The sequence below is a fragment of the Acipenser ruthenus genome, chromosome 49 (assembly GCF_902713425.1).
Source record: "Acipenser ruthenus chromosome 49, fAciRut3.2 maternal haplotype, whole genome shotgun sequence".
NCBI classification, from domain to species: domain Eukaryota; kingdom Metazoa; phylum Chordata; class Actinopteri; order Acipenseriformes; family Acipenseridae; genus Acipenser; species Acipenser ruthenus.
In genome coordinates, this window is record NC_081237.1 from 3,566,028 (window position 1) to 3,591,703 (window position 25,676).

General features: G+C 41.7%; 3 protein-coding genes and 1 non-coding gene across 5 annotated transcripts in view; 3 read left to right on the forward strand and 1 right to left on the reverse strand.

The window, feature by feature from the left end:
• Positions 1-2,009: 2,009 nt before the first annotated feature.
• On the forward strand, positions 2,010-4,891 carry LOC117401309 (small ribosomal subunit protein uS19). Its single transcript, XM_034001880.3, has 4 exons — positions 2,010-2,143; positions 3,010-3,095; positions 3,952-4,186; positions 4,732-4,891. Exons 1-4 carry the CDS (start codon positions 2,045-2,047, stop codon positions 4,843-4,845), a joined length of 534 nt encoding a protein of 177 aa, XP_033857771.3. The 5' UTR covers positions 2,010-2,044; the 3' UTR covers positions 4,846-4,891.
• Positions 3,502-3,637, forward strand: LOC117966407 (small nucleolar RNA SNORA35). Its single transcript, XR_004661693.1, has one exon. It is a non-coding gene; the product is annotated as a small nucleolar RNA SNORA35 (small nucleolar RNA).
• A 111-nt stretch (positions 4,892-5,002) lies between the features above and the next one.
• LOC117966311 (gap junction beta-4 protein-like) lies at positions 5,003-8,238 on the reverse strand. The gene is made up of 2 exons (XM_034912170.2): positions 8,181-8,238; positions 5,003-7,364 (listed from the first exon to the last, which is right to left on the reverse strand). Exon 2 carries the CDS (start codon positions 7,355-7,357, stop codon positions 6,752-6,754), a length of 606 nt encoding a protein of 201 aa, XP_034768061.2. The 5' UTR covers positions 7,358-7,364; positions 8,181-8,238; the 3' UTR covers positions 5,003-6,751.
• A 2,109-nt stretch (positions 8,239-10,347) lies between these two features.
• Positions 10,348-25,676, forward strand: part of LOC117401442 (adenomatous polyposis coli protein 2) — a 38,478-nt gene continuing 23,149 nt past the window's right edge. For both annotated transcript variants that reach the window (XM_059015221.1, XM_059015222.1), the window contains exons 1-2: positions 10,348-10,578; positions 22,980-23,138. In XM_059015221.1, coding sequence (XP_058871204.1) covers positions 10,525-10,578; positions 22,980-23,138 — 213 coding nt within the window. In that variant the 5' untranslated portion in view covers positions 10,348-10,524. The remainder of the gene's footprint in view (positions 10,579-22,979; positions 23,139-25,676) is intronic.

A 25,676-nucleotide genomic window follows, 5' to 3' on the forward strand; every position in this document is an offset into this window, starting at 1 on the left:
ATAACACTGTATTCTCATCATTCATATATTGCAAAGCAGGTCCCCTTTGTCTATACAGATCAGCTCAGATCTCACCCAGAATTTAAGGGCAGCATTAAAGTCCTTTTTTAAATGCTATTTATATATCTATTTAACTTCATTGTTTGTTGCTATTCATTTAAATATATGTCTGTGTCCAGGTTTATATTGAAGTAGGGCAGTTTAAGGCACTTCAGAATTCCTGAAAACACAGGCAGTTACATAATTGTGTTTTTTTTTTCACTTCATGGAATTTTTTTTCAGGTTATTCATTGTAGGTTTGCTATCTTTTAATCTACATGGTTGTCTTTGTGGATCATTTTATTATATATGGAAAACCCTGCAGACCCCCTAAAAAGTAGACCAGAAAATACTCTGTAATTAAGCTGTACCGCTCTTGGTGCCCCCCTGTGGTAATTTCCAGAATCGCCACTGGTTGGTTGTTTGTTCCATGGGGTGCAGATTTGATTATCAGAATTTATTGGGTTACACTTTTGTGTGAATTTAAGTGACACATTTTTGGCTACTTTTGGGTTATTTTTTAATCCGCTTCTTGGCTACAGAAGTCATACAGATGTGGCAACCCTGAACACAGTAAAACTGGTCATATCATTTTTTTTTTTAAAAGTATGCTGATAATTTTGTCTATTTGTCAACATTGATGCTATATATTGCATAGATAATTAAATGATTAACCCTATTTTACACTGCACACAAGACATTTAATAAGGTGGTCGAGATACAATTTCATCTTCATGAATATTTGCAAAGCTGCTCATTTTGTGGTAGTTTCACCTACTTCACATTGTTTGAAATGTGAGCACCAGCGTTCAACAAGCCCAGTCTTCAGCTTGTTGTTCAGCACGGCAAGATCTGAAGTATGAAAAATAACCTTAAAATTAGCAAAATTGCACCTACAGACGATCTGACACACATGGAACAAAATAAGAATGATCTTCCTGCAAATATATTCAACGGAGTTCCACTAAAAGGCAAAATAACCTCCATAGTGAAGTATTTTTGGCAGTCACTCACTTGCAGGCAAAATGTCTATTATGCCCCCTACAGGCCATGTGATAGTAGAGGGTCGAGATCTCTTCAGATGCAATTGCATTCCAACATGTAGAACTAACAGCCTACAGATGCCTTGACCAGACTGCACCCAGCTACCTCCAGACCCTCATCTCTCCCTACACCCCCACTCGACCTCTCCGCTCCGCCTGCACTAGAAGACTAGAAGCTCTACCACCGCTACGCTCCCCTGCCTCCAGAGCCCGCTCCTTCTCCACCCTTGCTCCGCAGTGGTGGAACGACCTTCCTACAGATGTCAGGACTGCCCAGTCCCTGACCACATTCCGGCGCCTCCTTAAGACTCACCTCTTCAAACAGCACCTGTAGAACTCCTCTGTTGTATCCTGGGACACTATCACCCTTCATTTAAATGTGCTTTATTTTGCTCTTATCTGCCCCCTATTTTACTGCATTTAATCCTGTACTTCAGAATATTGTAATCTGCCAAGTGTTTAACCTGTAGTATTTTGTATTTAATCATATCCTGATGTAACTATCACTATTATCTGCTGTATTATTGAATTGTGGTTTGTCACACTTGAACAAAAATTATTGTATTTCTTGCTCTTATTGTATTACTTGTATTGTAACACTTGAATGTATTTGTATTTGCTTGCGATTGTAAGTCGCCCTGGATAAGGACGTCTGCTAAGAAATAAATAATAATAAAAAAAATAATAACAGCTGTAGCAAAAACACCATTCTGAAGCATACGTGTACAGTGTCATAATAGTATTTCTCCACCCTTATTCTGACATTGCTGGTGTCATTACGGTATGCAGAAATATTGTATAGGTTTCTACCTATATTATAAGTAGTACTGGGCTGTAAATACTGTATGTATCTCGTTACAAAATGAACTGAAAGTAAAGAACAGCGAACACACAATCGAAGCTGAAGTTTTTTTTAATGTTTTTAACATTCTGGACTAAACTACTGGCAAAACATCCACCGGATGTGGTTTCACTGTACTGGCGGAAGTTGGCCCAGGTCCCGCGATATCAAGCACTGCGAGAACAAGAACGGTCCTTTCCGAAGAGATCCTGGCAAAATGGTGGGTGATGTGATCTGGAGCTGAGACTGGTTTTAACCTACAATCTCACGCCATCCGTGCAAAAATATACAGAGAAGCAGCGTTAAGCTACACATGTTGACGACACGCAGTTTCGTTGATCACTTGTATGTGTTATTGAGTTGGGAATCGCGAGATTATGACTTTTCTGGTTACGTGTTTGTGTGCTGTATGTCAGCCATGTAACGCGTGTCTCGTTTCCTTTAAATTCGCCACAGTATTAAACACAGTGTTGACTGTGTTCTTCATGTTTGTAGATATCTTTACGAGGTTCAGTGTTTGTTTGCCTTGCATTATTACAGACCCGTCACCTTCCGTGATACGAGTTCATTCATGGCCTAGTTTGGTAACTATGCAGCGGGTACCTGACTGGCTGCGGAAATTCAGTTTTTGAATCCGTATCAAACACACCCGCTCTGTGCTGCTCCGTTAACCTGCATGTGTCTCTTCTGTTATGCGCGAGTATCAATAAATGTGACCGGTATGTGCTGTTTTATTGAATGGCTAGTGGGCTGTGTCTTGTCAAAATTAAATAAACTGCTAAATTATAAACCTTGTGTAGCTGTAACGTTAAACAAAACTTAACCAAGCTGTATATAGTTAGAATGTGGGGTAAACGTCTTTTGGTTGTATACAATACTAGTTTGTTGTAGACCCACATTATCTGGATGTACACAAAAACGTTTGAAGGCAACTTCAGTGTTACAAATGTCAATTGGAGTTGTGTGATATCTGTATTGGGTAAATAATTCAGAATGATATCAAAATAAACTGCGTCTCTAATGCCCTTGTATTGTAACTCTGATCTGTGGCGATGTTCTACTGTATTAAGCTTCCTTTCTCCACAGGCAGAAGTCGAGCAAAAAAAGAAGCGAACCTTCAGGAAATTCACCTACAGGGGTGTTGACCTGGACCAGCTCCTGGACATGTCCTAGTGAGTACCCGTCCTCTTCTACACAGCTTGTCCCTGGCATACCCTGACTGCACTGGGTGTGCTTGGGACACAGTGTGTCGCTTGCTGTTCTGTCCCTATACCAGGTAGGGGTGCTGGAGCTAACTGAAGGCTGGGTTCTAACCAGAGATGTGTGAAACTGCATCCCAGACATGTAGGGAAGGCTTTATTTGGCAGTTTGGGGGAGGACCCAGTAATCCAACTCTCTTGAAAGACATTTAGCATGTCCCTTGCATGAATGCCTTATTGATCTGCTTTGAAGAGCTGTTATGTTAGGATGCTGATTGGTAGGTTGTCAGAAGCCATGGTTAATGTAATCCTACTGAACTGTAAATCTTTTCATTGTGAACTCCTAGAAGACTATTGGAAGGTGTGGATGTCCATTCGGTGGCACTGTCTAGTGACTTGATGGCCTTTTCCTTGGCCTTCATGTCTCTCTCATTCCAGTGCCAGATTAACCCCAGTTTGCAGAAGGGCAGGGCTTCTGATCTGTAGCCCTTCCCTTTCGAAGGCTGGGGACAAGTATTGAGTTTCCTACAGCCCTCGGTAGCAGTAGTAGTGAACTTGTTTTGGTGGGTTGCTTCTTTGATTTGAAGTTGATCTAACAGGGCTGTTGTAACGCATTGAACGTATCGTGTGTGGCACACTATAGGCGAATGTACTTTTATTATTAAATCTGTTGCTCTTAGGCTTAGAACAGTCAGCCCTTCTCTATTGTTCATATAACCCTTTCCACGTTTAGGTGTAGCTCAGTGTTGCCTTTGAATTGTGAAGTTCTTTGAGGTGGTCTCATGTAAATCGCAGATGTCAGATCTGAGCTGCTGTCTCTCCCCTGTAGCGAGCAGCTGATGCAGCTGTACTGCGCCCGCCAGCGACGGAGGCTGAACCGCGGTCTGCGTCGCAAGCAGCAGGCCCTCCTGAAACGCCTGCGCAAGGCCAAGAAGGAGGCTCCGCCCATGGAGAAGCCAGAGGTGGTGAAGACTCACCTGCGCGACATGGTGATCCTCCCCGAGATGGTGGGCAGCATGGTGGGAGTGTACAACGGCAAGACCTTCAACCAGGTGGAAATCAAGGTGAGGCCCGCAACCAAATCGGTTGTTGGTTTTGAAACCAAGCAAGCAGTCAGTCGGCAAGAACAATCCAATCTCCACGGACATGCTGTTGGTTTAATCTAGCATGAAGACTATCCAGGTATCAGTCTTGAAATGCCCCGTTTAACTACCTACGTAATGTACGATCAGCAAGTTTGTGAAAACATAGCTGAATGGCAATCATGTAGTTGATCGCACGTGATTTAGGTAGTGTGGCTACGACAGAAGTGGCTGAAAGCTCAGATCAGAATTTCCAGTTTAAGGCATATCCATTTTTAAAACATTAGTGTAATTTTATAGTCCTACATAGGGCTTATTAGCCCTAAAGTTCTTTCACGGTTGCTTTCAAAGACCCCTGATTAGCTCTAATCTTGGGCTACCTAATGTTACCTTGAGTAAGATAACTGGTGCTAATCTGGGTCTGTGAAACCAGCTGTTGGAGTATTTATTACTAAACATGAGGGACACATTGGTAGCATATGGCTGTGACGCTGCTGGCCTGACTCTCCCCTGTCTCTCTCCTCCAGCCCGAGATGATTGGCCACTACCTGGGCGAGTTCTCCATAACCTACAAGCCTGTGAAGCACGGTCGCCCTGGTATTGGTGCCACCCACTCCTCCCGATTCATCCCTCTGAAGTAAAACTACTGCAGTCTCTGTATGTAAATAAAAGGGCGATCCCACCCACTGTCATGCCTCTGTCCCTTATTCCCTTTACACGGTGCTGCGGTGCTGGAGGAAATGTCCAGTGTAGCACAGGTTTAATAAGCTGGACGTGTACTGCTGTTTGAATCTCATATTGGCTTGGTGGTTTGGGTAGGCGTTGACTACTAGCAGTGCCCTGGGGCAGGGTTAGGAAACCCAGTTCCTTCATTATTTTTCATCCTTGGAGTGCAATGAAATGATGAAGGATTTGGTTGAAGTCTTGCAATAGAAGATCAGTCTACCCTGGCCTAGGAAGAAGCAGGAAACTTGTTTATGTATTTCTGCTGCTAATTGGTATTATCCTAATAAGATATTCAAAACTAACATGATAGCAGAACAGCATAAATATTCTGAGGTTAATGTTGGCGAGTGCTGTCATGTGAACTGGTAAATGCAGTGTTTTAAGTAAACTGCTTTCACTGAAGAGTAAAACTTATTGACCAAAATGTGCCATGATCTTGTATCTTCTCTCTTTCAGGTGCTAGGTGAATACGTTTAAAGTAGCACAACGTTTTTAATTTCCAGTGTATATGTACGCGTATAGAAGTAAAATACAGCACACCCTCGCTATAACACCCTTCATTATAACGAACCTGGACCCCAAATAAAAAAATAAAAAAAAATCACAAGCACACGCTGTATGTACGCACGGGATGCCACCTCCGCAGTGAAGTCAACTCTTTAGTTTCAATAAAAAGCAAACACTAACTGCCTCGCATGAAAATCATTTTATGTTGCAACAAAGCTGGGAACTGTATTGATTGTTTGAAAAAAGGAGTAATGCAGGTATATCTCTGTCATGAATATAACAACATTGATTAAAGAAAAAAAAAAAAACTTGAGGATCTGATTAACTTTTCATGTCAGGTTGATTTGGCATAAAAGCTCTTGGGATTCTTGCATGGTTTGGTGCACTTTGAAACGATTCGTGTCAGATTGATTTTGAATAAATGTTCATCTTCAGTTCGAGGTTTGTGCTTTCTGTACTGCGTTTTAATTTAACAAATGGGATAAAACAAGGCAGAATACTGCATACATGAGACTAACAGGTATGTGTGATTCTACTTGTATTCACAATCTCATCTCATCAGCTTACTCCAACAGTTTATCCTTCATTTTGATGTCCCGTTTGCTTCATTTAGATGTTGGTAGTTGTGTCCTAACACACATCCTCTTATTGAGCTGTCAGTTTCTTCTCTAATGTCAATGGCTTGTGACTGCACTGTACTATGCATTACAAATCTCACAGTTGGGCAGTATTGTCTCAGGGAACCAATGAGAGTATTACATGGAAATATATTGATTTATAGGAGATGCTTTTTAATCAGTGGTGGTGGCGGATAAAGCCAGGTTTTAAAACCATTATCAAAAAATTGATCTGAAAACCTACATTTTAAAATTGTGTCTTAAACCTGATGTGCTCCTTTTGTTGGTTACGATACACTGTATTCAAATCTAATACAAAATAGCAGCATGTTTAGACCAATGAAAGCATGTTTGTTTTCCCCAATATGTACCTCCACTACAAAATTCACTACCTCGAGAGTTTAAGTTGAACCTAAACCTCTTATTTATTTTTAAATCTAGTTGTAAATATGTTTTGCACTTGGCACCTGCATGCAGGTTGTTTAGTACAATATCGTGGCTATCCCCTTAGTTTAGTATTGTTGGTACAGGTTGAAGAATAACTGCTCCTCAATTAAGGAGTTTGGAATGGTTCAAATAAATAAATCCAAGGTCGGGAGTGTATTTATTGTCGCTGCTTCCCCAGGCAACATTTATTTAGGGCAGCTCACCATCTAGTCCAAGTGTAAAACAGAAGTAGTAACGTGTTGATCTCAGTCTAAGGGATGGTAGCTCCTTTCCCCACAAGCTTCTCTGAAAAGTAGGTCAGTGACCGATAAGCCTCGAACACACAAACCAGCAGACTGACTGCTGAACAGCTACAGACCAGGAGAGAGAGGGCGTCTCTCACCGTGGCGCCAAACACCTTGCACGTTACTAATCCCTGGCAGGGGGAGGTGCTGCAGGTTGTCTCGGAGGGCCTGGTGCTGTAGAGCTGATAGGCAATGAGCAGGAAGAGGCCCTCGATGATAGCCTTGCCCAGGAGACTGAGGAAATGCATGTGGGGCCTGGCCTGGAGATATTGCGGACCCGGTTGGTGGAGCCGTGCACCGGCCAGCGAGAGAGTGAACAGGAAGATGAGCTGCAGGCAGTACAGGTTGAAGGGAGCAATGGGGCTATGCTGGTCGAAGCAGGCTGCTTGGCAGCCTACCACGCTGGTATTGCAGAGGAAGCCTCTCTCCTCGTCTCTCCAGGCGGTCTCGCCCCCCAGCACCAGAGTGAGGAGCCGCAGGAGGGTGGCAGTGGAGAGACAGACCCGGGACTGGGAGCTGGAGAGCTGGCTGGTGCCACTCAGAAGCATCGTGATTCTCTCTGTGTGAAGCATGGCAACCCTGCAACAAAGAGTGGGGGTCCTGGCTTTCATTACATGATTCGTGTGTGTTGATGAGAAATACATGACACCTTAATGTATAATGGCAATAATCAAAATAAGATGTGTCTTTTCTCCATCCAAGATCAGAACAGCACTGCATTCAAGGCATCTTTCCAGTACATTATTACAGAAAACAGTGATTGAAACATGAAGCTACTAATATAGTAGATGTGTAAAACCAATCAGCTTATTGTAATGCTCACTGAGGACTAAATCAAGGTGACTATGCTGTTGGTAATGGAGCAAGCAGCCCCAATGGGTCCAGAGAGCCCTGAAAACATACATGCTTCTAGTCTGTGTGACATTACAATCTCTTTAACACAACCCATCTGTTAATGTAGTGTCTACATCCTCAGCAATTGCAGTTTCTATTCTTTTTACACATGCTTGTCAACTCATTCAATTAACCACACTCCACACTGGCTTAGCTGAAGCACAGGCAAGCAGAACCAACGGGAGTGGTAAGGAAGGCCCATTGGGTTAAACCCAGTTCTGTTGATATTGCTGCTGATGCCTGACTTGCAGGTTTAGTCCTCTGATCAGGCTGCTCGCATGGTTGTGATACCGGTCCTGGGATCAGGGTTTGGGTAGCTGCCTGCCGATGTGCTGGTCTTGGCCGAGCATTTGGTCGTTGGCTGTTTCCAGCTCAGGGGGGGCTGTGCTAGTCTTCCCCCCCCCCCCGATTCTCCTTGCCATACTTGGTCTTGGTATTAGAGGTGTTTGTAGGAAAAAGAGCGACAGATTAAACACGTTTCAGAAATAATTGTTTCCATACCTTTTAATGTCTGTCTGTGTATCCGGAGCAGTCTGTTCCTTAACCCCCTCTCTCTTTTGCTGAGTCCTGTATGCTGTGACTGTGCTTTCTCTCCAAGCTCTCCTGTTTTGCCCTAAACACAGAGAGCTGCACCCAGGTGCTGTAGGTGTTTGGTCTGTACACACCCCGGTCACTGAAAGGAGGTCAAAACTAGCAAAGAACACACCTGCCTGGGGAAAGCTAGCGAAGTCCTTCTGCCAGTCAGAGGAGAAATGCCTGCAATAACACTGCATTGACTGCTTTCACAGACAGTAGCACTCGCCTAGTCTGTGAAACCAGCCGAATGTGGTACAGTTTTGAAAGATACGCATTCTACTGCAAACGGATTTGACGTGATTTAGGAATGTACTTGAAAAGCCAACTGGGTCTACCCAGAAAGTATGGAGGAATAAACACTAATTGATAGGTACCAGCACCAACAACATGTATAATTATACTGTGTGAATGATGAACGAAACCCCACTATCTATTGAAATGTATACTGATGCAGAATACTGCAGTGACCTCTTGTGGGAAGAAGCTGTCACTGCAAGCTCGTTTTGCAGTTTGAGCAGGCTGGTGATATAATCTCTGAACACTGGATTTTAAATAACCATTCTGCCTGAAAAGTTACCATTGGAATACCATTAAAGAAACCCCAACAGAACCATTCGCCGGCTACATCTCAGGGGTGCAAATAGTTTTGAAAAACAGCCTACTGGTGCTAAATTATCAAACCCCTCCCAAGTCAAGCCCTCTCCCCTACTTTTCAATGAGTAAAAGTGCACTGTGGAGTCACTTCAGCTTTCCACACGACACAAACCTGTGCTGTGGATGAGTGTGGGTGGATCAGTTGAGTAATGAGAAACTGTCATCATCTATGGCTGCTAAAGAATAATATATATTATTATAATAATAATATATTAAACATGTTTACTGGTGCCAGAAGTTTATGTTGCTGGTGCTAGAATCTAGCACCAAATAATGCTCCCTTGCATCTTTACCAGCTATGGAATCACCATGGATTTTCAGCTCTGGCACCTGCTGTGTGCATTGGTCCATTAAGTTGTAGTACCATTGGTATGACAGAATATAAACACAGTGCCACTGTGGTATGAGTCTGCAAAGCCAGCCTCTTCCCATGATAGCTAACATTGCCCCTTATTGCTGAAGCATTGCTGCTGAAGGTCATGCATTGGAAACCTGTACTGTGTTTAACCCAGCAGTTCATGGGACCTCACAGTGGATAACCTGCAGTGCTTGCATGAATAGGGAGCAATCGAGGCTCCTCCATTGAACCCGACTAGAGGATGTCTTGGAGAATGGCAACAGCCGTCTGTCTAATGTTCAGTAAATCTTGCTTTCAAAGCTCATGGTTTTCATTTTTGAAGGTGTTTTGGAATGTAGAACACAGCAGAGCTGAACTCCCACCATCTCATTCCTCTCGCACACAAAAAAGGAAACAAAGATGTGTTTAATCCCTGTGCTTTACTTTACCCCGCTCAGGATTCCTTGTCAAATAGTTCAGGTAAAACAAAAACAATCCCTTTTTCAAAAGTATTTTGTTTTACTTATAAAGAATGTTTTTTAAATATAATTTTCTTACAGAAGTTTCATTATGTTTTTCTGGGTGTTTTTTTTTTTGTGTGTGTGTCTGACAGAGCTGTCCTCTTTGTGTGAAGTCTTGGTCTCATTCACATCTAAGTTAATATTTTAACAATATACCCCGAGGGATTTGAGATGTATTTTGGTGTAGCTAACCCTTAATATGTTGCTGGGGTTGACCCTGCTTTGCTGCTTGAGTTTTCATTTCAAACGCACAACAAATCAGAGCAGAAGCAGCAATGGGATGTTCTAATGAATTTGCACGATATAAAAAACATGGCTATATGTTAACAATATATTCATGAATATATGTGAAAAAAAGCACGAAAAAATGCCTTTAATATTCAAATAGAATACAATATACTCTAATTGCGGGTTATTTCATAAACTAGGCTACTCAGAAATAGCTCCGGATCACACGACTCAACTAGTTGATCATTCTCATCAGCACCGTGCAGAGGACATGGAAGGGCAGGGGCTTAAGGGCTATGATATCGTTTATTTATTTGTTTACATTATTTTAACACGGTGAGGCAAACCCAAGTGTCCCACACCGCCACCTGCTGGCGAGAAGCTTAATTTTTTCCTGCACATCAGGGCGACCCAACCCTTTGACGAGAGAGAGAGAGAGAGAGGAGGGATTCAAGCGAACTCAAGGGGAACGAAATCCAGACAGCATCCATCCACAAACGAAGGAGCGACCAGCCCCATTCAAACCTTCATGGGCTTACTGTGGCTGCACTCCTTGCTACAGTCGACTCTGTTTGGAAATGAGGTGAGCTCATTTAAACCCGTGTATTTATTGCTGCAGTGTATGAAAGGGCAATGATACGGCTTTGTGTTTTTGCGTCGGCGGTACGAGGTGCAGGTGCAAGCTTCTGTGTGCGTCTGCTGTAAACCCCGATGTGAATATTAATTAAACAGACCTGGGGAGTCCGTGTCTCTGGGCTTGCAAGCAGGAGGGATGCTAAACGGGTATTGTTCGAGTGCTTCTTGATGGGAAATCGTATTCCTTCCAGTCCACAGATTTGAATCATTTCTCAGTGGGGTGTAAAACCCTATTCCGTTAGGGCTGTGCATGCTGGCATTGGGTGGTGACTTGAGCGTATCATGCTGCTGTTTATCACGGAGCGCTGTCCGTGCCGCCCTTGGGGATAGGACAGGTACACGGTGTTGTGTCCTTTCTCTCATTCGGGTCCGTGGTTTTCATGCGTTCGCCTTTTCAAGCTGTCGGTTGGGTTGTCATTCTGCCTTGCGTGTCTATACAGTGGCCTCTATATAGCACAATATCAGAGATATTGAGTGAAATGGAGTTGATAAAGAATCGGTTTAGCTGCTACTGAGAGAAATCCTCTATCAGTTCAGGACTGACAAATTATTATAGTGGAGAGCGGGTCTGTACATGCCTGTATATGAACTGGATTTACTGTCTATACATACATGCAAATATACACAGATTTACTAACTTGTTCTTCATATGATTGTTTGTGATTATTATTATTATTATTATTATTATTATTATTATTAGTGCTATGGCATTTATATATATATATATATATATATATATATATATATATATATATATATATATATATATATATATATATATACAGCATTTACATATATAAAAACATATTATCATTTATATAACATAGATTGATATTTATGATATTGTACTGGGGTGGGTCTATATCATATCTCACATTTTAATATTGATCTGGTTAAATATTTCTTGAATAAGATCAGTTTGTCATAATAAAAATCCTGCATTTCTTTCGCTATTGATAAAGATGAAAGGTTTGTGATCTAGAACGTTAGATACTGGAATGGTTCTTCACTGTGCAGACAGAAACGGACAAGAGCAAGGTAACGGTATTTATTATGAGCAGCCCTGGTTCCTGTTAACATCGGGCCGGGTCGGGTAGCCTGGATTGTGAAGGAGCCCTGCCTGACACTACATTAAACAGACCTGCCCTGATAGCAGGCTGGCCTGGATTAGTGAGAGATCTGGACAGCATGCAGGGAGGAGGGGTGGGTTTGGATTCGAGCTGCACGGAGGTGTGGGCTGCTTGCTCTAAAATGGAGATGCCGGAAGAGGCTCCAGTGAATCACGTCCGTAACTATAAAACACTCACCGGTGTAAAATATAGAAATGCTGAAAGATGCTGAATAAATTCAGTGAATACAATACATACACTAAATAACCAACGCTTTGACTGGAAGTCAATGAAGACGTTGAAAAAGACGAGTGGAACCCCTTTTTGTCAGTTGTTTTTGGCTCCAGTGTGAGAGATGGAGAGCACAGCGCAGCTGTTGAATTGTCTTGTAATTGCGTGCTCTCTGTATGATACAGTTTACAGGCCCAGAATCTGTCTGTGAGTCTCGCTCGCTCGCTATCTACAGTGAAGCGGTCTGTATGATGACCTGTCCTGAGCAGAATGCTCCTCAGTCAGGATCACAGCAAAGGATTTTGTTATTTTATAGTCCCCATTGAAAATAGGCACCTACATGGTAAAAATATGGAGACAGCAGTGTGGAGTAGTGGTTAGGGCTCTGGACTCTTGACCGGAAGGTCGTGGGTTCAATCCCCGGTGGGGACACTGCTGCTGTACCCTTGAGCAAGGTACTTTACCTAGATTGCTCCAGTAAAAACCCAACTGTATAAATGGGTAATTGTATGTAAAAATAATGTGATATCTTGTAACCATTGTAAGTCGCCCTGGATAAGGGCGTCTGCTAAGAAATAAATAATAATAATAATAATAATAATAAAAACAATAACTGCCTGAGATCTTCATCACACTTTATCATGGACCCCTCCTCTCCTATATGTCTCTCACATTGCATTGGGGTCTGATCCAATAAACTGCTGATTTGATAGAAGCTTTTAATATGTATGAGATTCTGCGCCCCTCTGTGTGTGTGTCTGCGGGTTAGTGGAGAGTCCGTGATATAGAACCATTTCGACAGGTATGCAGCCTCACATCCTGATAGGTTAGTTATTGTGTGTACAGCACGGTTAGGAATAAACGGTCTATCATTTGAAATACAAATCATTGAAAAGGAATTGCTAGGGTTAGTCGTCTTGGTCCAGAGATAAAAACAGAAGCAACAATGTTGGTGTTAGCGCCTCCTATCTGACTAACATGTAACTTCAATAGCTTTCATGGTCTCATCATCAAAGTGAGTTTGCAAAAGACACGGAAGTTGATTTTTATCGAGTTGTACCCCGCAGGGATAAACCACAGCTGGATGTTTTTTTGACTATTTTACAGCACCAGGGAATGGTCATGGATTGCATCAACCACTTATTTCTGATCCTGGGATCATGCAATCAAGAGTGACCCTCCAGTGCTGTAAAATGCTCTAAAAATCAACTGTGACTTATCAGGCTGAGGCTTGATCAAAATGAAGCCCATCGTGTAAATGTTTAAAAAGAAATCTGAACTTCAAATACAGCAGTTGAATGTTCATCATGTTCATTTAGAAGAAATGAAATTAGATAGTGTGCAATTATCTAGACAGAAGTATAAAGGAGAATGAATGGATAAACAAACTCAATACTGTAATGCCTGAAGGATTACATAGAAAAGAATGGATTGTTGCTTCATTAACTATGTAGTAAACAACATCACAAACACATTAATAGATTTAAATGGAAAGAAGTGGAGTTACCATGGCATCAAAAGTACCTCCACTGTTTGTTTTTAAACACACTTTTCCCTTGACAAAGATATGTTAAACATTCAGCAACATGAGAAGTTGGCTCTTTTTTGAACAAAAACTATTACAGAAATAACAGAACATTCAAAGATTAAAACCAAGCAGAGCGGAAGTTGTCGAATGCATCGCAGTAGAGCAGAATGAAGGCTTCTTGTTTTTGATGCGTTGATGAGAAGCACATGGGTGCAGTATTGATTACAGTGGCTCATTGCTGCTTGCTTCACTGGGTCTGGCATTCAGAGACTGGCTGGCTTCTTTGTCAGTCAGAAGCGTGCCTCAGCAGCAGAGCAGCGAGGCTGACTCGAGTCACAGTCATCGTGGGGGGGGGTGGCCTTTCCCGAGAGCCCAGGCGCTGGCTGAAAGGGGCTTCGGGGGCCACAGCTCACACACAGCAATCTCATTCACTTATCAGTCTGTTCATTAAATGACAGATCACTGTGTAACACAACTGGTCTGAGGCCCGAACTGTTTCATTTCTAACGTTTGATAGATGAAATGGGAGCCGTATCAGTCCAGAGATGATAGACAAAGAGAAGGAGAGGTGATATCTTTTATTGAACTAACTAAACAATAATCAGAAGCTTTCAAGATCTCAACAGTCTCTTCTTCAGGTGAAAGTAGGAAAGAGAGATTGATGTTTACATTCAAAGGTGGCATCAGAACTTGAACAAAAAGAACTAATTTGGAATCCCTACAATTCTAATGCAAGGAAAAAAGCTGTGTAATAAACAATGACATTGTATATAAATACAAATACATATATACATACATAAACGTTTAAACTTTAGAATTAAGCCTGTTTCAACGGTTCAAATTTAACATATTAGAAATGTGTGTAAAAAAAAACAAAAACAACAAAAGCCATCACGGTACTTTTTATGATGCACTGCATTTGTATTTAGAAAAGACTGAAACGATATTGATTAGATAACTTTACACTGCCCACTGTGCAAGCACTACCTCTCTATCGGGTTGAACAGTGAGGTCACATTCTGAACATTAACGCAAGATCCCTGGTGTTGAAGAGATATTTTATACCATCTGCATTTTGAGAGTATTTCATTTCTTACCTTCTCCTTATATGTCTGTATCATATGTCTCTATTGCAAACTATTCCAGCAAAAAAAAAAAAATGATAATACCATTGAGAGATGGTATTTATTTACATCATCGAGCTGGATTTGTTTGAGTTTTAGGAAGTCAGAAAACACTGCAAGCGAAGTTTTAGTGTGTGTGCAGCATCTTTGTTTTGTAGTAGCGTAGCGTGCACGAGGGAAGGCAGCAGCAGGGCTGGTAGGTGACGTAATCTCACACGAAGACATAAGCCCGATATACGCTCCTTACAACAGAGTCGGCTCTTTTATACAGCGGTATCGGCGCTATGCTTTAGTGCGAGACGTCTCGGGTTTTGTGAAAACAATAAAATATGAATATAAAAAAAGAGGTAAGGGGCCTCAGTTGAAAGGATTGTTAAAGCAATATGGTGAATGCAATGTACAATTTGCACAAGAAATACATACCAGTAGCATTTATTAAAGTTGAGTTCATTAAATAGTATTAGTGTGTTTAAACACATCATCAGAATGCTGCATTTTGACTGTATGTGCTTCTCCCTAAGACTACTGCTTGCAGTCTTTTCAAGCCCGTTCAACACATTAAATGGGATAGCTATTGTGGAGCTCAGTGATACATATATGCCTCAAGATCGATCCATTGGACAGACCATTTCCGCTCATCTTCTATCACATCAGTGTGCTGTTTTGAAATGTGCTTCACGAAATGAACAGAATAAACCAGCCTCTCAAAAATCACACGGAAACTAATTTGCTTGGCAGCTGACGTGTGTAGAACCGTTACCGTGGAGACAACCTATTGGGGATGCAACTTTTCCAGGTGTTTTAATGAAGCTACAACTGGGAAATGTGTCTTCTTTGGTTTAATGAAAGGGCCACCTGAAATCAACAATATTTACAGCATGTGTGTCTTGAGAGAGCAGAGGTGCTGTCTAATGATGGCTGTAAACATTATCAGGGAGATTCCAATGAAAGTGATGGTTGTCAGTAACCACAGATGTATTCACTTGTTTGAGGTTATCTTCTCACTATCCAGTCAAGCAGGCCCAGGAGTCTATCAAAATTAGATAGGCCTTTTGGGGCAGGGCTACAGGCCCGGTTGTCATAGAAACGGCAGTTCCAGGATGTTGACCCTGTGAACTCCTGGCTCCCCAGAGGTTTTGTCTTGATGGCAGAATCATTGGTGTTTGACAGTGTCTTGATTGGGTCTGGAGGAACGTGTCAGTCTGGGTTTTGGCCCACAGGCTTTTTTAAAATGAGATCTGCGGGCGCATTTAAATTGGGCAGCATTGATCTCTGCTAATTATCCAAATATGTGTGCAGGTCACAGATGCTGGGAGCTGATGAGAAATATCCCCTGATCCCCCAGGAGTCTTTCACACTGCTGTGTAGGGCAGAGGCATTCTGTCCACATGATAATTAACACATGGAGCTCAGCTGCTGGGATGAAGATCCTTTGATGTGTTGTGTTATTTCAGTGATGATTTGTTTTTAAGAGTAGTGCTGGAGGAGGTAAATGTTATGAATTCTGATTTTATTTGACCTTTGTAGAAAATGAAAGTGTATTTTTTTCACTTCCCAGATGCTTAAGTAAATCTATAGGCATCTCTCTCTCCTGCGGTAGTCTCCATGGTTGCCATAGTGAGGAAATGTTTTTATTAGACTAGTTCCATTTCAAATTGTGACACGATCAACGGCAGCCGAGCGATCTGATTGGTTAGAAAGGCTGTGATGGTGTATCCATGTTTTTACAGCCCCAATAGCTATCGAAACAGGTTTAATAAAAAGGGTAGACTATCATTTCTGGAAGAACAACTAGGGGAACTGGCAAGTATTCAAAGAGTTCTTATCATAAGGCAAAAGTCAGGCATGCGTCTTTGTAATTGGCTTGTCTGGAACTCCCAGTACGCTAAAGAACATAAGAAAAGTTCGGGAATGAGAAAAGGCCATTTGTCTCATCCCTTATCACACCTTTCTTCCCTACTGGGGGAACTCATTTCAAAGCACAGAATCTAGTCTTTTTTAATATTCTCAGTGTTTTAGATCCTACTACTTCACTTGGTAGGATATTCCATGCATTTATAACCCTGTGTAAAAAAATTTACTTTTACTCAGCTTCCACTTATGCCCTCTTGTTCTCTCTGTGCTACATTTGAAGTTGTATCTTGGGTTAACTTTATCTATAGTATTTTCTAGGCTGAAGAGATTTAATTATTTTAACCAGTCCTCATAGCTCATGTCATTGAGTCCTGGGATCAGCCTAGCTGCCCTTCTCTATACCGTCTCGAGTGCAATGATGTCTTTTTTGTAGTGAGGTGGTGTCTAACTGGGGCATTGTATAATATTAGCATAACCTCTCAGTGTAACAGTGGCTCTGCACTGAGCAGATGTTCAGGCTCCCTGTGCCCCTCCTGTCACACGCCTGTGATGGCAGGCTGACCAGAGCTCTGCACACACGGGTCTTTAAACTCTCCTGGATCCAGCTCCTATTACACAGAGCATTCCCAACCCTTCTGCTGTGACTCTCCTGGCCGTGTGACGAGCGTGACTCAGGACTTACGAGCTTGTGACGTTGGGCTGGGGAGGGAGAGCAGTGCCCTTTATTTAGTTATTTAGTTAGTTGCAGGAAAACTCTGTGATGTCCATTTAATATTCCCAAAGCTTAATTTAATCAAGGTTTACAATCAAACATGATCTTATTCATTAGTCCCTCCAGTCCAGGGCAGGCTTGAGGCATGGAGGCTGAACTGCTCCCTCCCTCACCCCCTAAGAGAAAGAGCGCTCCCTCCAGTCCAGGGCAGAGTGGTTGAGGCTCTGTATTTAGGCAGGGAGATGTGGATGCTGGTTTTGAAACATGTGTTAGGTTGTCGAAAAACCGCATCTAATTTTAATCAGGGTAAATTAGTCAGTGGAAATATGGGATGCAGTTTGTTTTTCTGGAGGGAGGAAAACTGAGAGAAGGTCACTTTGACAGAGAGAACGAGAGAGGCAGACAGGGAGGGAGAGGGAGAGAGAGAGTAACTGTTATATAACTAACAACACATTGAGGGAAAGTGATTTCAAATCTGATAAGCTCTTGTTTGTTTTTCACTAAACTGAGCAGGAGGATGCCCGTCTGCCTTTTACATAGGTTTACTGGGCAATGAGTCTAACCTCTAAGTTCACCAGGTACATCAGCGTGTAACCATTAACCCTGTCCCCCCTGCAACACTCCTTGTGTTGTCCTTGGTGCTATTACTTACTCTGGGATGTTGCTTTCTTTAATTGCTAAAATTCATATTCTAAACATTTAACACTTGGAAAACATTTGAATTCACATATTCACATTTGCATTTCTTATATTCACTGGGGGCAGAGTGTTGCAGGGGGGCAGGTTAATGGCGACACTGTGGTGTACCGGCTGTACTTACAGTGAAGACATGTTTGAGAGCTCTAGAGAGGCAACAGAGCTGCTTTCATCTTCTTTAACTTCCCTAGGATGAAACAGACACAAAGCTTGTCTCAACAACAAGAAGAATACATTTGTTTAGAGGACTTTCACAACCACACCCAGTTGCTTTTTAAAATGACATACGAGGATGGCACTGTATTATATCTGAATTTAAATTATTGTACAAAAACCTCCCATTGCCAACCAGTCAAAACACCCAAACAAACAGAGCCCACATTTCTAATTAGTGTATTATGCAGAGCAGTAGCAGTTGGAATTCATAATTGCATGCTTGTACAAGATTGAAAAAAAGAACACTGGAATTGTGTGTTTACGATACTGCACAGCAATGCCATCGTTAATCTGTACAAAAAGTGTAGGGGGCTTTGGAGATTCATGGCATTTTGTTTGGCTGGTTCTAGACAGTTAAACACTGACTAATGCATTATTGATGAGTTATAAATCCATGCTTTGGGGAATGATGAATTGGGGGAGTTATTGGTTTTTTAAATGAAGGTGGAGCAGCTGGGGTATGAATTGGGTCAGGAATTTAATTGGTTTGAATCCCTGTTTGTATATCAGCCATAACCTAACACACTTTGCAGTGGGACTACATTGTATAGAACTGCGGAATATCATTTTTATTTACTGTGGGGTTATTACAAGGCTGGATGTCCACTGCACAGCCCCTCCGTAGATCACTTACTGATACACCTTTGTTAAAGACAATGCTGACCCCTGCTGGTGAGACGAGGGCATGCACTATAGCTACCTTTGCACAGTGGTTAAAATGCTTGAGGACTGTCAGACAGACAGTTTGCTGGCTCTGTCAATGAATACATTTACACGTCATGGTGTAGTTTCACTTGCATGTTTCTGGGCAGACGGCTAGGTCAGAAGTGGCTGGAGGAAGGTGGTTTGCATTTCTGCAGAGCGGATGTGCTGAGCTGGGTGTCAGAGATGACTTGTCCATGTGACAAGCAGGAAGTGGTTTACACGTTATTCAAACATTAAGAGCTCTCACAGGATGTGTCCCAGTAAAAGTACATGTTCGTTTTTGAAAATGCAGGAATACAGGAAACATGCTAAGGTGTGTGTGTGTGTGTGTGTGTGTGTGTGTGTGTGTGTGTGTGTGTGTGTGTGTGTGTCAGTGTAGACAGCAGTCTTCCCACTGCTTGACAATGTTTTACCCCATCAGCAGAAGCAGGCTGCGTTGCCATGGTGACCAGTTTGAGAGAGAGCAGCAAGAGAATTCTGGAGAGTGTTGTTACGTTTTGAGGCAGTTGAATCGTGTAGATAGAGAAGCTGACAGATTAATCGACAGACAGTGCATGTGTTTTTTATTTGACCCAGGTTACGAATCTCCCGTGATCCACTTCGACACAGTACCTGAGGTGAGGCCTTTTAACTGTCCTTGGCTATATGACACTCACGCCAAGGGGGTGTCTGATGGTGTTTTAGTGATCCCAGTCTGTTAATGGTTACAAAGCCAGTTTACAGGAAGAATAGTTCTGCTTTGTTTATGCACGCTCCCTTGGAAAAAGAGATAAACGCAGCTGACCCTACGACAAAAAATATGAAACATGCGCTAAGGCAACGTGACTTGCAGGTAAATCAAATGTCTTTATCGTTTTACTTTATTGTTACATCAATATTGGTTTCATATTTTTTTATTTCTCCCTATTCAAGTCATTTTTAGTTCAGGTGACAAAACCAGATTCCCACTGCTGTTAACTGTACAGCCAGAGTGGGGATGACTGCTAAACAGAGTCCTGGAGCACTGGTACTTTAATGAGACAGATCTGAGGGAGAAAGGGGTTTCTTTCACAGCGACTTTGTCTTGCAAACCTTCATCATTTACTGGTATGCTAGTTTTGCTTTTATTGCCCTTGCCACGGCCGCCACCTTTAGCAGCCAGGCTATTGGCTATTGCCAAGGCAACGAGCTGAGCCAGCCGAGCCGATTGGTTGGCGGCCGCGGCTGCAGTGATTTGTTTCCCTCCAGGGGAAGATTTGAACAGATTACCCAGCATGCTCAGCTGTACAGTACAGCGCAGCAACTAGGGCAGAACCGAAGAGCCAGGCTAGACAACAGAGTGAAAATAATAATATAAAAATGAGTGCAGAGCCCTCTGCACGCAGCCTGGGCCTGGCATAGATGTGCCACTGAGATTGATGCTGTGCGCTCAGGCAGGCTTATGATTTCTGCTGTCGCAGAAGCTCGGCCTGGCTGTCTCATTTATTTTTCCTCTTGATCAAAAACCGCCAGCTGTGTTTAATCCCCTGGGTTTATTCCACTTGTTCTACCAGCCAAGCGTCAATTATTATTATTTATTTTTTTTGGTAACACTTTAGTTTAGGAATTTGTTATAAGTGATTATAAACACTCAATATACATGGTATTAATTATGATATTAACAAATATAGATATAGCTTATAACGGATATTTTTTCAGGTCTGTATCTGTCTGTCTCACCAATTGAATGGGGCTGCTTTGCTTTCGCAAACAGTTATACACTTTTGCCATTATTTTATTTTTTTGGTTGATATTGTTTATAATCACTTATACCTGCCTATATAAACTAAAGTGTTATCGTGTTTTTTATTTTATTTTTATTATTATTATTATTGAAATGTTGGAATGTATTTTCTATTGTTTTGGCCACAATATTTAAACTATTTTGTACTGAGCTATGTAAAAGATTAAAATATATACATATTATTATTATTATTATTATTATTATTATTGGAGAAACAAGTTCTTGGGTAGGTGTCACATGCAGAAGAATAGTCGACAAGTTGAATACAAAAGTGATGAATCTCACGTCTCGCGATCTTGACGTGACTGTGAAGCTTACGGTTTCAGACAGATTAAACTGCTGTTGCAGCTGTATATAAAAGATATTTCAGAACAGTAATAACATCATTCCCAGCAGTATTAACATGTTAAGAGTTAGCAGTCATTCTACCCCGAGTCTGGATCCTGTAAAAATGCCCATTTTGATAACTTTTCTTTTCCATGTGTCCGAAGACCTAGACAAATAATGCGAGCATCATTTTAATTGACGCTGTCGTCGTTGACATGATCTGTCGAGCACCCCCCTCCTTGGTCCATTTGGAATGATCCATGCCGACAGAAATCAATTCAACCTCCTGGGTTTGTTTTCAAACACACAAACACTTGAGAAAGGTATGCTAACCGTGTCAGTCAAGCCAATGAATGCTAGATTACTCTCACTGAAATTAATATGCATAGCTTTATACAGCATAGTTTTAGTTGTTAAAATTGAGAAAAAACATTATGTTCTCTCTCAAACTATTCTTCTGCCTGAAGTTACAGTTTCCAGACTGTGTGTGTACATCATGGAGTAGTATAAGGACCAGACTGAAGAAATATTGAATCTAAAATAAATTGGCCTACTATACTTATTATGTAAATGAAACACTAGCACCTATTTTTTTGACAACAGTCAAACATTTAGGTTCACCCCTATCTTTAACACTGTTTTAAGCATGCAATCTGAATGTAGTTTCACCAAAATGGATTTGATCATTTGTTTTATTGTATTCATGTTCTTCATTAAATACATAAAGATTTCAAATAGATTAATAAAGGCTATGAAACCAGGGTGCCCCAGGAAAGGTTGCTTGCCGCATTGTTATTGACTGCCCCAAAAAAAGCTTTGCTCCCCTAATTGCTTGACCTCCCTTGTCCTGATTGCTGATCACAGGCCTCTACAGTATAGAGGTTGATTTGACAGTGACCTCTACTGCATTGGGTGTTGTCTCCGTTCCGAATGACACTCACAGCTGTACAATAGAGACAGCGACGCTCTGCTGTTAATTAACCCCCTCTCTTAGGCTGTGAGAGGTTCGGGGGCTAAACCGATTTGTAGGATCTAAACTGCATTTTTAAAAGCTTTCAGCATCCTAATCCTAGAGCAATTAGCTTCTAAACCCATTTCTGATAGCGGCTTCCCCAGGAAAATAGCAGTTAATGTGTTTCAGTCACCTCTCAATCCCTTTCATATTTTTAAATATTTTTTGCTGAATGGTTGGGGGCGCTTGTTCTTTCCCCCTCGGATTAATGAGTTTCGCTTCACTGTGTTCTCTAATGGATGTTAATGATATTCCGTGCTAATTAACCCAAAAACAAACACCTTGCCAAGCACAAAGGCTTTACAGGAGGCAAAACAATGTGAAACACCCGCCATGACATTGTCAATAGGGCTTAGGGACACCGCAGGCAGCCAGGTGTGACGTGGCTAGTCTTCAAGGTGTTTAAATTGCTACTTTGAAAAATCTACAGAGGGATGCTCAGCTACCAATCAATCCGACAGCAAACCCGGGCAGGATTGCATTTTAAGATGACAGGGAAAGGTTTAAAACAGGTGAACCACACAGCAGAATCCATGACAGCATTGATCACAGCCTGCAGTCTCGTCTCACAAGCCTTTTCACAATCCTCAAATCACGCAGAATCTTCACCCCAGTGTTCTGACGTTTCTTTGTATCAGTTTATATTGGATTGAAATGACTTCACGTTAATATTTAGCTATCGGTTTCAACCATTCTTATTGAACTTTATATTCTAAAACAAATCTAACATAGGGTACTGTGTGAGATACAAGCTCATTTATACCCACTCAAGGTCACTGTGGCCAGCAAGCCCACTCATGACAAACCCACAGGCGTGGGCAACTACGAAAGGGTCTGCTGTTCATCATGACACATCAACAGTGTGTCTCTGATACAGAAGCACCTGCCAACTGAGCACTTGTCAGCCTGTCATCAAAGTTTGGCTTTTTTATATTTATCAGGCAGATTAATGAAAATATGGATTCAAATGATTAGTCTTTATGTAAGGCAAAGCCCTGATATTGTCAGTGAGTTTGCTGCAAGGACTGTAATCTATCAGCGTGTCTGAAGGCTGCTGGGTGTGTGTCTGCAGGTGCTGGGTGAGCCGAGAATGACGAGCTCAGGGGCTTCGTACCAACAGCTGGTCCGGCAGGTAGAGGCGCTGAGGAAGGAGAACACTCACCTACGGAGGGAGCTAGAGGACAACTCCAGCCACCTGTCCAAGCTGGAGAATGAGACCTCTGACATGAAGGTGAGCCAGTCTAGGGGTGGGAGGGGAAGTCTATGGTTTCTTATACAATTGATATAGTGAGGACAAGCATTTTTTATGTACTGCATCTGGAAAACCGCTTATCCTATTGTGATGAAACTTGGTAATAACATTATTTGGCATTCCTTATTGAGACTTTTCACCATCTGTATGTCACTCATATTTTAACATTTATCTAGAAAACCGCTTTTTAAATTGTGATGAAACGTGGTATTGATTGTTTTTCATAGCATATTTGGCGTGTCAGATTGTGCTGTTCTGTACATGCTGTTGATATACACCAGGAACATTTCTGTCATACAGGTTTTGAATGGACAGCTGTAGCGGGGGATGAATGGCAGTGACATACTTGTATAGTTAATAATCACCCCTGGCAACGAATAATGTGGAGTGTGTGTGTGTGTGTGTGTGTGTGTGTGTGCGTGTGCTTACCAGTGTGTGTGTGCGTGCCTGTGTGTGTGTGTGTGTGTGTGTGTGTGTGTGTGTGGGCATGTATTACTATCATTCTGTGGACAAAATTTGAGAAAATGTCCCCACAAAGATAGTAACTCCTGAAAAAACAACATTGTGGGGACGTCCCCACTTTGTAAAACACCTTTTTAAGAACTAAATATGCCTTCAACAACAACAACAAAAAAGTGACAAAATATTTCGTTTCTTGTCGACTTTCACCCTGTGTGGAGTTTTGTCTGACTGGAGTTAGAAATAGTAAATAAAAAATATAGTGAGAGTCAATTAGAATTCCCCACAAATATATTATTATTATTATTTATTTCTTAGCAGACGCCCTTATCCAGGGCGACTTACAATTGTTACAAGATTTCACATTATACAGATATCACATTATTTTTACATACAATTACCCATTTATACAGTTGGGTTTTTATTAGAGCAATCTAGGTAAAGTACCTTGCTCAAGGGTACAACAGCAGTGTCCCCCACTGGGGCTTGAACCCACAACCCTCCAGTCAAGAGTCCAGAGCCCTAACCACTACTCCACACTGCTGCAAATATAGGAGTGCAAACGTGTGTGTGTGATTGGTCGAGCGAGGTTCCAGCTGTCACTGCGCTGCCTCACAGAATTTAAAGTACCTGTAGCCATCTTCTTTACAGTAACTATAAAACCGAGTGACCAATTACCAGCAAAAAAATCCCAAAAGTAGTGAGCAGACATGCCGATTTGGATGAAGAACAATTAAATGATGGAATGATGAAAAATACCAACAAAAAAAAAATCACTGTCTTTCAGGACTGACTGAAACAAAAAACAAATTGTCTCAACTGTGGAAAATGCACATCTTAGAAAATCTTTATAAAATAGAAAGAGATTTCTGTCGAGATGTAAGAAATGCTCATGGAGAAGAATATAACATTTCAAGCTACATTCGTCTCCCAGCTGGAATAACACACACTCCATTGAGACCCCTCTGGGATGAGATGCTTGTTAATGAAGTACAGCAGAGAGGCCCTGTGTGTGCACGTGGAGGGCTGGGGAGGTGATCAGTCATTGGGGGCATCGTGCAGATTGCAATTCATCTGAGTTGTACAGCATTGCTACTAAGTATGCTTTGCATTCATGATTGATGGTGATAAAGCTACTTAGAAACGTATTATATACTAAAAACAAAATATACTTGTCAATATTAATGAACCCCGTAGTACCTGTGTGGTGAATGAAATGAAACCTGACGTGATTCGTGTTTGTTTCAGGCCGCTGCATGGCACACTGGGGCAGACTTGGGGTTTGATTCAGCAAAGTTGCCTCTAAGTAGGTCTCCTGGAACCAGGTTTCAAGCCACTGTTGCTGAAAAAGTGGCTCTGCGTTACCTCATCTTTACTACACTGTAGCTCTATAATGTCTTATCAGCACATTTTACATGGTCTAGTATTCAGAATTATATGACACTGGCCTCCAGCCACTGAATGAAAGTGACACTGACATGATCCTGCCTATCATTTCAATGAAAGTGACATGATCCTGCCTATCATTTCAATGAAAGTGACATGAGCCTGCCTATCATTTCAATGAAAGTGACATGAGCCTGCCTATCATTTCAATGAAAGTAATTAGCACATCAGTGCTGGTCCGGTTCCAAAACTTTAATAATCCCAATGATTCTGCATCAACAGCACGGCTAGTTAACCCATTCCATCCCCTCACCGCTCTCTGTGTGAACCCTCTGTGTCTCAAACTCTCTCTTAGTCTACATTGGCTCCACTTAATTTCCAACGGTGTCCTCTGGGCCTGGTTTCTGTGCTGTGTTTGAACTATTGGCTGGGGTTATCTTTGTGAATTCATTTAAAACTTTTAAGACTTTTCAACTGGTAGACTTCGAGTTGAAGCGTCTGTGAAATAACTTTATACGTTTCTTTACATTTCACTAGATACTTGCAATCAAGACTTTTCATAAACTGACAGGACCTCTGGCCAAAGTCAATTAAAAGATTAAACATAACAGTATGAATTATTAATAATCTTAATGCTCAACTCAAATGACGTCAAACGCTAAGTAAAGTGGA

What these genes read in the sequence shown, in the direction of transcription:
- LOC117401309 (XM_034001880.3), top strand. Translation starts at nt 2,045, where the DNA reads ATGTGGTTTCACTGTACTGGCGGAAGTTGGCCCAGGTCCCGCGATATC. An exon ending in CAGCTCCTGGACATGTCCTA is followed by an intron (nt 3,096 to 3,951) that starts GTGAGTACCCGT and finishes TCTCCCCTGTAG; the next exon opens with CGAGCAGCTGATGCAGCTGT. An exon ending in TCAACCAGGTGGAAATCAAG is followed by an intron (nt 4,187 to 4,731) that starts GTGAGGCCCGCA and finishes TCTCTCCTCCAG; the next exon opens with CCCGAGATGATTGGCCACTA.
- LOC117966311 (XM_034912170.2), bottom strand. Translation starts at nt 7,357, where the DNA reads ATGCTTCACACAGAGAGAATCACGATGCTTCTGAGTGGCACCAGCCAG.